At 38.4% G+C, this 13,195-nt stretch overlaps 1 protein-coding gene across 1 annotated transcript in view; it reads left to right on the forward strand.

Annotated features, from left to right (window-relative positions):
• MACROD2 (mono-ADP ribosylhydrolase 2) overlaps positions 1 to 13,195 on the forward strand; it is a 1,987,236-nt gene that overhangs the window by 1,880,070 nt on the left and 93,971 nt on the right. Inside the window, exon 13 of the mRNA XM_027069543.2 lies at positions 3,960 to 4,028. Within this exon, the coding sequence (XP_026925344.1) occupies positions 3,960 to 4,028 (69 nt within the window). The remainder of the gene's footprint in view (positions 1 to 3,959; positions 4,029 to 13,195) is intronic.

Raw genomic sequence — 13,195 nt, forward strand, 5'->3', positions numbered from 1 at the left:
GAGTCAAAAGAGATTGTCACCACCTTTAACTTCTCATCTCTTCTTACCCATTTTTGCACTCAGGCACATTTTCCTTGAAAAGACTGATAGGCACAGTTATGCAATTATCAACAACACCACCAAAAGAAAAATCTCCTTGTTCCCTTTAGTCTCCAAGTCCTAATGAGTCCCCACAGAGGAGCATTTTGGAAACAGTGGGCTCCATCTAATGGGTGCCCGGCACACCCTAGGCCATATGCTGAACTCTTGGAAATCAACCAGGTAGTGTGATAAGTTTTTCACTGAAAACTTCCTACATTAACCTTGGAACTTTTGCTAGAGAACTGGAATCTTTTATTATTAACCTGGAAGATGGAATTGAAGAAGGCCAGTCAGAGAAAGCACTGAAGCAGAGCAGCAAGGACCTTGTGTGGCCGCCACTGGGTCAGCAGGCTCCCTTTGCCGAGACGTAGTCCTTGCAATGAAATGAATTTCTGATACAGCAAACTGTTGTCATCCACTACCCCCCCACCCGGCTCCCGACCCATACATCATTATGCTCCGTGGAAGATGAGTCTTATGTGAGAAGCTGTCACTGTTTTCACTGTTTGCGGCTGACAAGTGTTAGTCAACTAAATGCTGACAGCTGAGGCCATTCTCTGAATGGTGAGGCTTCACAGGTTTTATTCACTTACTGTTCTGTCCCAAGATATCTTTATCAACATAGATTTTTCCCACCTCTATTCATACACACACACACACACACACACACACACACACACGTGTGCAGACACACACACATGTGCAGACACACACATTTGCCTGTGTTTTATTTATTCATTCTTTTTAGCTAGTAAGCTGAGAACAGATGATTTCTTTTTGAAACTGGGATCACCTGTCAGCAGACAGTGGTAGGGTGTGAGTCCTCTTCCCACCTCTTGGATCGATAGCATTATCATCACAATATGCTTACCAGTCAATATAAAGAATACTCCAAATGTACCTCTTGCTCTTCCAAGTGAGCCCACTGCTGGCACAGGTCTAATGGCATGATTCATCTATGATCTTGGCTGTTGTCAATACACAAGGTTATGTTTGCTCTGGCTCATTTCATAGCCTTCCTAATCTAAGTACAGAAAAATCAAAGATGAGGTCCTGGCCATTAAAGCCCTTTTGACCTACTATTGTTCTTCCAAAATATAAATACCTCCTTTATGTTCAATATGATTTCCAGATTCAGTTTTTACTATGTAATTCTGCAGGCTTCCTTCACATCATGAGAAACACACAATCTCAAACCAGCACGGTTTTGACTCTTGTCGTGATTAAATCCAAGGGTTTGCTGTGATCCAGGTACTGTTCTGGGCACTAGGATACAGCAGCAAACCATAAAGACAATACCCCTGCCTCCTTGAAGCTTATATTCTGATGGGGGTGGGGGGGGGGAAGAAATTTAAAAATAAACAATAAACAAACAAAAAAAATGTAAGATAATAAAAAATGCCTTGTGGAGAAGTGGGGTAGGTAGATGGAATACTGAGAAGGCAACTTTCCATTGTCTGGATTTGGGAAGGATTCCCCGAGGAAGGGATAATTAAATGAAATCTCAATGAGGAGATGGTGGGAAAGCATTCTAGATGGAGGGACCAGGTAATGCAAATGCCTCAAGGTCAATTTTAGCATGTTGGAGAAAGAAGCTCAGAGTGGTTGGAACACTGTGCATTAGGGAGAACATGGTGTGCGGTTTGGTTTAAAAAAATCATAGGACCAGATAATGTCTCACTGTATAAAATTTGATTTTATTAGCACTACAAAGAGAAGCCAGCAGAAGTTTTAAGGTTTTAACAAGCTCACTTTGCCTGTGAGTAAAAGTGGGTCACAAGAACCGAGTGAGACCGGTTAGAAAGCTATAGCAGGAAGAAATGATGGCAGTTTCTGGAAACGGAGACAAATGGACTGAAGTGTTATGTTCCAGACATAGCAATAACAGGATGTGTTGATGGATTTGGATATGGGATATGGGGAAAAGAGGAATCCAGGATAAGTCCTAGATTTTTAGCATCAGTAACTTTGTGGATGACGGTGCCATTTATTGACACATGGAAGACTGGCCACCAGGCACAGTTTTTGTTGAGAAAGTTAATAGTTCAGTTTTGTCCATCATATATTTGGGAGGACTCTTAGCCATATGGATGGGATGTCAAGAAGCTAGTCAGATATATGAATCTGGAGAGATGCAGACCGAGATACAGGTTTGAGATTCACTGGCATAGAAATGAGATTTAAAACCATGGTTCTGGGTGAAATTCATTAGAAAGAATATGTAAATAAAGAAAACAGTGGAGCTTGAGACACCATGACATCTGGATACGTGGCAACAGGATAGAAGAAGACAATGTTTCAGAAAGAACAGAGTTAAAACTTGGTGAAATACTACTGAGAAATCAAACACAATGAAAAAAAATAAAGAAATGACCATTGGTTTTAGCAAAAGGAAGTCATTGGCGCTTTTGATAAGAGAATTCTTGGAGGGGTGTTGAAGCCAATGGAGTGGGTTATGGAGACACTGTAAAGTGAGGAAGTGTAGAACAATAACATAGACAGCTCTTTTAGGGAGTTTTACTGTGACAGGAAGTAGACAAATGGGAAGATGTAACACCAAGGGAAGATTAATAGTCTTGTTTCTTGTTTTTTTTTTTTATTTTTATCAGACATTATCACCAAACAAAAGAAAGTAACGTATCACCTCCAATTATTCCCCTACTAAAAATTTTATTCTCTCTTCCAATAGAGACATGACCTAAAAGTAACAGTCAAATACATTAAGGACATAAGATATGCTAGAAAATATGTGATTTGTCTTTAAGCGTTGTCATACATGTGTGAGTTATCTTTAGTTCTAAAACTAAAGAGTTTAAAAAACTCTAAAACACAGTTTAAAAAAACTCTGTTACTACATGAAAAATGTATATTCCTTCTCAATTCCTTTTTCAATTGTCAAATATTAACCATTCCAAATGATTTTGACAATAGTTCATATATGAAATTTACTATTTTAATGTTAGTAAGTTATTTATCTGTTATCCTGGAAGCCAGAAGTGAATGGAGTTGCTGTGGTGTTTATGGGACTGAGGAAAAAGATAAACTCTTATGAGGTTAGTTGCTGCTATGAGGGGAGCAGGCCCTCTAAGTTCCTTAGTCCCCACCCTGTGCTTGGGTGACATGAAATCTCCAAATGACTTTTGGTGCTTTCCAACAAATGATCCCCTTCTCCTGGGCCTGTGTGCTGACAGCCATCAGACATGCTCCCTGCCATTTGACCTCCTGGCTTAACAGAGCAGAAGTGCTGTGCTAAGAAAAACCAAACTTTAAAACAACTCACATAAAAGCATTTTGTGGAAACTTATGAGGGTATACTTTCACAATCTTTTACTAAAAAAAAAAAATGTGGGGCACCTGGGTGGCTCAGTTGGTTAAGCATCTGACTTTGGCACAGGTCAGGATCTTGTGGTTCGTGAGTTCAAGCCCTGGACCGGGCTCTATGCTGACACCTTGGAGCCTGGAGCCTGCTTTGAATTCTGGGTCTCCCTCTCTCTCTTCCCCTCCCCTGCTCATGCTCTGTCACAATCTCTCTCTCAAAAATAAACATTAAAAAAATTTTTTTAATATATACCATTCTTCTAGAGGTGGGGAAAAAGCAAAATGCCAAAGTATAATAGTACCAACAGATAGTATTCTTTACCAAAAAGTAGTTTGTAGTCATCGGACTCTGTTTTAACTGAAGATTCCTGTTCCATTAGTTATAAAACAGGGTCCTAGACGCTAGCCCCTTCAAAGACCATTCCATGTATTAGAGCAGGAAACAGGTTCCTACTTGCTTGGTGGAATGAGGAGGGAGGTGCCATAGGCAGGGAAGCACCATCTTGACAGTTGGAGTTAAACATGGACTCTGAGGCAACGTTTCTCTTTCTGACATGTAGATGGTGTCGATGTGGCAACTGTGCCCAGCCCCGCTTCAGAAGAGGCCACTGAAGTCTGTAAAGATGAAGGTATGAGGCCACTTACCTAAAGATCACTAACTCCCAGAAAACCATTTGGATTTTGTTTATATGGGGAAATGAAGCAGTGAGCAAATCTATCCAATTCTCTTTCAGCACCTCTATTTCCAACACAATCAAATATCACACCCACTCTGTTTTATTCCACACCCACCCTTTTCAGAATTTATACATACATTTACATTTGTTCTTCTGAAAAGTAACTGCTTATTAAATCAGAAAATGGTCAAAGAAATTATGTTTAAAGGTGTTTATTTGAAATTCCAGAGTTAGGCAGTTCTGCTGTTTACAGCTACTCATCAGGAATAAGTTCAAAGGAGTGGCGTTTGGGAACCACCTACCAGAGAGCTCCATTATCCAGACGTGATAAGGAAGAAAAAATGTTGAAAGGAATCTATAGAAATAAATCTTTCTATTTATTTACCATCTATTTGGTGACAAGAGCATCATTCCTCATTCTATGAATAGTTACAATGAGAAAAGTCACAGAGCAAGGTGTCTCCAGAAGAAGAAAAAGGTAAAAGAAAATTTTACATAGGCTCTAGGAAAAAATTTGAGGGAGAAATAGTGGGTACATCCATGTGCAGATGATAGAGTTAAAACAAATATCTGAAGGAAAATACAATAGCCCTTTCTTTTCTTTCACTCTGGTTAACTGTCCCCATACAAAAAGGTAATACTACTTTATATCTGTCCTAGATAGCTACTAAACACCCTTCGGTGAATAGTAAGACTAGATTGTTGTGGTTATAGAAATGGAATGGACAATCAACTGACTAATGGATACAGAAGATGTGGTTTATATATACAATGGAATACTACTTGGCAATGAGAAAGAATGAAATCTGTCCATTTGCAGCACGGTGGACGGGTATTATGCTAAGTGAAATAAGTCAGTCAGAGAAAGACAGACATCATATGATTTCACTCATATGTGGATCTTGAGAAATTTAACAGAAGACCATGGGGGAGGGAAAGGGGAAAAAATGTTACAAACAAAGAGGGAGGGAGGCAAACCATAAGAGACTCGTAAACACAGAGAACAAACTGAGGGTTGATGAGGGGTGGGGGAAAGGGGAAAGTGGGTGATGGGCATTGAGGAGGGCACTTGTTGGGATAAGCACTGGGTGTTGTATGGAAGCCAATTTGACAATAAATTATGTTAAAAATAAATAAATAATTTTTAAAGTGAAAAAAAAAAGAAATGGAATGAACACCTGGTACACTGTGATCTACTTAGAACTTCTAGATAAATATGCTGAATGCATTTTTTCAGTTTGGAGTGATATGAAGATGGATATATATACTTGACATTGATAGTTGAATCAGAATTTAGAAATCAAAGTTGTTTTACAATCTTAATACTTAGTTGTTTGTATCATTCATTTCATTTCATGTTGTCTGGTAAATGGGTTTTTCTAAATGAGCTGTCCAGTGTAATAAGAGTAGTTGCTAACACTGTGAACTCCAGGGTTAGATGGTTGAAGCTTAAATCCTGTCTCTGTGTCTCAAAATTGATGTAACCTTTGACAAGTAACTCAAGGAATTAACAAGTAACGGCAAGTAATTAACCTCTTTGTGCTTCAGTCTTCTCTCCAGAAGGAAGACAATAATAGCATCTACCTCACAGAATACCAATTCATGTCAATTGCTCAAACTTTTCACCTGGCATATGTGTAGGTTGGGCTCCCCCAGAAGACAGACTTTAAAATGGAGATTAGGGAATAGACATTTATTAGGGAGAGCTCTTGGAATCCACACCTATGAAAGGCAAAGGAAGGAAACAGAACTGGGTAGAGAGGGAAGTTGAGCTGACAGGCATTATCAACAGAAGCCACAGCTATTCTGAAGATAGCATGACCCTTTTGAGGCGTCTCATCTGGGGTCAGTAAAAGCTTCCTTTGATAAGTCACCTGACCCTGGCTGCCTTGGGGAAGGGGTGTGGCCTTGAGTGAGGCAGAGGTCTTCTAATGAGGTAATTCTGGAAGCCTGGAATGAACTGGGAGAGTAAGTTCTTCATTCCTGTAGAGAGATCTGGATTGCCCAACAAGCATAGACCACACTGTTATTTTCGGTGGTCCTTTTTTGGATCATTACCACTCTTTAAATTAATCCCTTGGCACTTCCTTCATACATACTCAGATACATGTTCTTACATCCTTGGTTTTGAAGCCATTTGCTATATCTAAAAATGTAATAATGTATATATACACATAGGTTCTGATGAGAAACCCCAGGGCACCTTAGAGAGAGAAATAAACCTGACTAAGTCAGAGTGGAAAGACAGAAAATGGTGTTCATCTTAGGCAAATAATTTTGGACATTCCGGTCGTTTAGCCTGTGATAAAAAAAAAAAATTAATGTCATGAAGTTTAATGGCAGAGTTTAGGAAACAAGAGGTAATCTAAGTACTTCAAGCTGAGACTTTTCCTGTTCAGCTGTTTGGTTTAGAGACATTACACCTTTGTAGAAACAGTTTGTGATGTTTCTTGATGCTTTTAGGATCTCACACCATTAATTGCACACGCCAGGATCAATTTCTCAGAATACTTTTAGGATTTCTTTTTACATTAAACTTTTAAAGGTGTGATTCCAACAAATTCTGTCACATATCACAAATGCAGTTCCCTGGTAAGATTAATGTGAAGTTCTAAGGATTTTATTGAAATAAATTGTTAATATCCATTAAACTTTTGATCTTAGGGAAGGACAAGTGTTTTGAAATCCACATTAGCATGTAATCCAGTTTCAATTAAAAGTAGAACATATATGATTTTTTTCTTTTTCCTTCTGTAATAGCATATACACATGACCACTGTTTTTTGATTATCAGTTGGTACAAAGCTTAGACCAAGTGTCTAATGTGTATGGAACTGCCATCTTGACTGATATATACATTGCTTAGAATGAAAAAGAAATGAATTTGCCATTGAAATTCTCCAATACTGAGGTCAGGTTGAGATTAAAATGCAGTCACAGGTGTTGAGGATTCATTTCAAACATTCACCATTATTAGCTTTCATGCAGAAATAGATCTCCTTCTTGGTGACACCTGGGCTATTTATGAGCTCTGCAGTTCCAAGATCGCTTATAAAAATGCTTATTTCACTCTCTAGTTTAAGTGGAAGAACATTTTTGCTGACCAAAGGTCCTGAAGGAGCCCTTGCTCTCTTGATTTTGCTTCCAGATTCTGATCTTAACCCAGCATTTTCTTGGGTTTTGTAATCACTGATATTATGGGCTTGCCTTCTCTCTCTCGCTCTCTCTCTCGCTCTCTCTCTCTCTCCTGGCACCTACCCCCCAATATAATCCCCAAGGATTTTGAGACGCACCAGTTATTTCCAACTTTGCTTGTTGACTGGTTGGATTTACATTTATAACTTTGGTTTGCCCTGGAAACTAGTGTCTTCTGAAGTGCAAGGACCATAGGGCACCTGGGTGGCTCATCTGCTGAGCTTCTGACTTCAGCTCAGGTCATGACCTCGTTTGTGAGTTCAAGCCCTGGGTCGGGCTCTGTGCCAACAGCTTGGAGCCTGCTTGGGATTCTCTCTCTCCCTGTCTCTTTGCCCCTCCTCTGCTTTCTCTCTCTCTCTCTCTCTCTCTCTCTCTCAAAAATAAATAAACATTAAAAAAAATTTTTATAAAGTGCAAGGACTGAAAACAAGCAAACAAAAGATGAGCTGTCTAATGTCACTTCGTTTGGGAGATTTGGTTTTTAAAACATTAAAACAGGTATGTAACAGTTGAAGAACTTTAAGAGGAAGTGTCTTCTGGGGTATCTTCTATGCCAGTGATTTTGCTCAAATGTTCTAGACATATTTCCCACTGGGTACTGAGAATGGATGCTTACTGCCCATTTACCCCACATAACTGCTAACAATGCAAGCTGCTAACAGAAGGAGGTACAACCGATTGGCTGGCGGATTAAGAGCTAGATTGTGCACTACAGGCTGAAGGCACCTGTTCCCAACAACTCATTGCAGATCTGGTGGGCAGGAGTTGAGTTGGGAGGATGAGATGTGAGGAGGAGGAATGTTGATGAATAATTCATCCACAGGGTGGGTGCATGCCAAGGATGTGGCAGCCAGGACCGAATTGAAATGAACTCCAAGGTAAAGCTGGCCTGAGAAAATATCTATAGGTTCATAGGATTTCTGAAGGTATTTATAAAATAGGCACACACTTATCTACTGAGGTATTCCTTCCTCTACTGGTAAAAATACTCTATTTAATGGTGGTTCGTACTTTAAATCCTTAAAAACAAACCTGAGAGTACAAATGTTAGCTAAAAAATAAAGAGGCATTCAGATGACGGGAGTATAAACACAGTATAAACTCATGCCAGGAATATCAAGTGCTCTGTTTGAAACTGCTGCAGTTTTATTATTATTATTATCTCTATTATTTAAGATCTAGTCAACCTCCTTAATTCAAAGAGAACTCTCTGTTCTAGTTGTCTCAACACCAGTAATAGCTCATCCTTACTCACAGCCAAGGCCAAGGCACTTCCCTGGAGGAAAAAAAAGTGCTGTTTCAACACATCCCAATTCTCCTGTCTTATTATTTAATCAGTACCTAATTTGAATTTGAAGGTCAACTAGACCAAATCATATGCTCATTAATATTAAAGGAAAATCAATTAATACTCAGGTGCATGCACACCCGAGCTTGTATTCCTTTGGAGCTCTGTGTAGGTCACATCATTGCTGTTGTGGTGTTTATGAAGTGCAGTGTCACCTGGCAAAGGATTTCTTAACCCTTAATGTACCTTCTGACCTCCAAGAGGTCGCAGTTTCTGTAGAATGAGAGGAAAGCTACTGCAGGAGTCAGCCCTGCAAAGGAGAACAAAAGAGAAAGGATGCAGTTATATATGAGGAAGTGGATCCGGGTGTGTGCAAGAGATGAGCATACGTTCTCCCAACAATGGGTCCCTGTAAACCCAGCCAAGGCCAAAAGGTGTTGGCTCCAGATGGTTCTGACAATGTTTCTCTTCCTTGTCTAAATCGTTACAGAGAAACAAAGCACTGTACCACCCGTGAAATTCTTCTCAGGCTTCTGCAGTCTAATTTTTTTCAGTCTTTTTCCTATCCTTGATGTCTACCTTCCCCCCAACTAAGGGCCCTCACCACTACTCACCAAAGTGGGACAAAGCTGTCCTCTGTCCTGGATCTGCATTGGTAGAGTGTCTGGATACACTGTAACACCCAAGTTATCACTCTTGGATTTTTAAGAGGCTGAAGTATAGAATCAAAGCCACTGCCCTCTGGCAGCTCAGTGAAGGGGAAAGAACTAAGATGTATGGAGTGTCTCTAGTACTCCATGTTTTACATTTATGTACAATGTATTCTTCATTTCACAAGGGTAACCTAAGACTCATAAGCAAGAGAGAAAAGTGTCTGTGTGTAGGGGGTAGGAACTGCTGTATTAGTGTTGACTCCCAACTGATATTTACATGATATCAACATTTATATAAACTCCCCAAAAGATAGTATTTCATTCTATTTTAACATAACGATTATTTATTTTTCTGTTTATAAGAATAATAAATATTTATTGTGAGATATTTTAAAATTCAGGAAAATATAAAAGGGAAAAAAGCCTGTGATCATTCTCCCTTTAAGGACTAAATTGTTTTAAAAAAATGTCCTCATTCTGATTTTTCAGTTAACAGTGCACCATGAATATTTTCCCATGTCTTTAAATATTCCTCAAAGGCATGATTTTTATTGGAGGCATAATATTTCATCATATGGTTGTCTGTTCTAATGTTAGATTATTTTGTTATTTACAGTTTTCTCTCTATTATAAATAATAAGGAAATGCAGTGCATACATTTTAAATAAATCTCTATGATCAGTTCCTCAGGATAAATTCCTGATTTTTTTTTTGTTATTTACTAGGGAAAAGGTTAAAACATTTTTATTGCTTTCATCCATTTTCTTATTATAATAGTAATGTGTGTTTATTATATGAAAAAATACAAGCAAAAGAAGAAATTAAAAATATCATCCATAATCTCAATCCCAGAAATAAACATATATAATAGGCTGGCGTATAAACCTCCAGTGTGTTTAGGGGTGTCTGGGTAGCTCAGTAGGTTAAGCAACTGACTTCGGCTCAGGTCATGATCTCACGGTTTGTGGGTTTGAGCCCCGCATCGGGCTCTGTGCTGACACCTCAGAGCCTAGAGCCTGCTTCAGATTCTGTGTCTCCCTCTATCTCTGTTCCTCCCCTTCTCGTTCTTTGCCTCTCTCTGTCTTTCAAAAATAAATAAACATTAAAAATGAAAAAAATAAATAAACTTCCAGTGTGTTTCTAGACTGCTGCAGATGATACACAGACAGGTAGATGATAGATAGATAGATAGATAGATAGATAGATAGATAGATAGATAGACTTTTTTAGGATATTCTGCAACACATACCATTTTGAAACTGTCTTTTAAATATAACATAGATTGTGAAATTATTTCCATGTCTTCTGACAGTCTAATATCACTTAATTGTACATTCTTATGAATGAATGTTCATAAGTTACTTACCCATTTAAGTAATTTCTGTTTTCAGTTTTAAATTCTATACTGACAGGGAATATCCTTTCACTCTGTAAATGTTCATCATTTCTATAAAAAAATTAATATATGGAAATGCATGAAAATCTTTGTCTTTTCTACAATGAATAGAGTTTATTCCTTTTTCGATTCTTTAAATAATATATATTCATTGTAAAAACTTCAAAAAATGAAACACAGTGTAAGGAATAGAATTTTTAAAACGTGAGCAATCACAACATCCTGAGACAAATACCAGTCAGATTTTGAGGACCGTCCATCCTTTCACATGTCACTTTCTAAATACATGCATCCCCACAAAATTTTACATAACTTGATCATATAATGTGTGATTTTCATGTGATTTCCCCCATTTTGTTGTTTGCTTACTTCCCACCTTCCAATTATTCAGTGAGTAAAATATACCGACAAAGAGTCTAGCCTCTGATCCTAACTTCTGAGGTCCAGACTCCAACCCTACCATGACCTGTGTGACTTTGGGCAAGTCATTTATTCTCTGCACCTCAGTTCCTTCATAGGGAAATTGAGAATGGTAATAGTAGCTCCCTCACAGGGTATGGAACATTAAAATGAGTCAATCCATTTAGACATGTCAAAGAGTGCCAGATACACAGAAGGAGGCTCAAAGTTTTTAATCCATTGTTAAATATACATGTCTATTTTATAAATATCATATCACATTCTACACAGTTTTCTGAATCTTGTTTTGTTACAGGCAGTGAAACTTTGTGAAAATCCCTCTGAGTCATTTTGTGTAGATCTAATTCATCCATTTTTAAACTCGTGATATCCCATAGCTTGGAAGTACTATAATTTATTCAGCCATTCTTCTATGATGAGCAAGCACTTTCTTCCCACTTTATTACCATACAAACAATGCTACATAAATGTCCTTGCCCATATATCCTTATAAGCAGTGCTTTTATTTGTGTGGGAAAGATTCCAAGAGTGTGAGTTCTGCTTTGAGGAGTACGTGTTTTTAATGGATACTGCCAAACTGCTTTCCCAAAAGGCTGTAACAATTGGTATTTTCATCGGCAATTGTGATTTTTGTTCTTTCTAATATTTGCCAGTTCAATGGGTGTAAAGTAAGATCTCATTACTTTTAAAAGGTCAGTATTATTATCCCAATTTTGCGGGTAACTGAGGCTCAGAAAATTTAAGTAACTGGTCTAGTTGACCAAAAGGGAGAACCAGAATTTGGAAACCAGGTCTGCCTAAACCCAAATCCCATGCTTTTTTCATCTCACCATGCTGCCTCCAACATCTTGTATTTGGAGCAAGAGATATCCCTTGCCAGCGGAGGGTAGAATGCAGGGAGGTCCAGAGTGGTCAAAGGACAGCATGGGAAAGGTGAGACTCATAGTAGGTGAGTAGGGCCATGAAATTGAGGCAGCAGAGGGAATAGCGTGGAGCCAACCTACTTTATACACATTGCAACTTTGACCCTGACCTAGGCCTACAAGGACATGTGTGCATAGAAACCTCCTATATACACCACCAAATGCAAAGTCCAAATCCTTTTGCATAATATTCATGACCTTTCTGTATAGTCTAGTTCTATGCCTCCACAAAACCCTGCATATACCATGCTCTGTAGCCTAACTCACATACGTGATATTTCCCCAAAACCACCGGTCTACAGCATTCTGCTATTGTTCTTTCATACCTGTTTTATTCAAGATTCAAAGATTCATTTCTAATATCTTACCTTTACATGGATCTTTACTCCAACATCCCCTTCTCCTCACCCCCCTTCTCTCCCACCTTTCTTTCTTTCCATCAACAAGTATCTGAGCACATATTTTCATGAAAATAATCACACCAGGTAATGCAGGGGAGGGACATGCACATTTTTACCTTTCTTGATTTCTCCCTTCCTCATTGCATATCCTTCTACACAATAGTGACTGTCTCTTCTACAGTTTCTTGTAAATTTGTCTGTAAAACTTGAAAACTACCCTGTGCCTTGTACCAATATTATATACATGACTTATCATCTAACTCACTAGAATGGAAATATCTTAAAACCAGCTACCAAGTCTTCATTTTCCCATTCTGTACCAAGCCCAACACAGTGACTTGTGCCTAGTAGGTCCTTGCTATTGGATACACAGCCTGTCGTAGAAAATGAGCCACTTATAATGGTTGTCATAGAGAGAATTCCCTTTCAGAATTCTCCCATTTCAGAAATGAGGTTTCCCTAAAATGTCATGCTGCAAAAACACAAAGGGAAATTCAAGCCAGAGGCTTCCCTATTTGCTCACTGTCCCTATTTGTTCCCTATTTGTTCACGTTGGACATTCCTACCCTATAAGAAAACAAAATAGGCTTCTTCTAAATGGTTAATGTATATAGATTACTTGCTATGGTTGAAGTTGGTTGTTTATGCTTAATTTATGATAAAGATTTTACAATAAGCTTTTCAAATGTTTTGATAAAATATGTTTTACGTTGGTTTAAACAGGTAAAAAGTAGATAAAACCATTTATCTTCTTCTTGGTATTCAAAGTATATTCATATACCACAGTTTAAAATGTTCCTACGTGACAATTGGAAGTCAAGCAGCAGTTGCTGTACAATTACA

This window comes from Acinonyx jubatus, chromosome A3, assembly GCF_027475565.1.
Source record: "Acinonyx jubatus isolate Ajub_Pintada_27869175 chromosome A3, VMU_Ajub_asm_v1.0, whole genome shotgun sequence".
Taxonomy (NCBI): Eukaryota; Metazoa; Chordata; class Mammalia; order Carnivora; family Felidae; genus Acinonyx; species Acinonyx jubatus.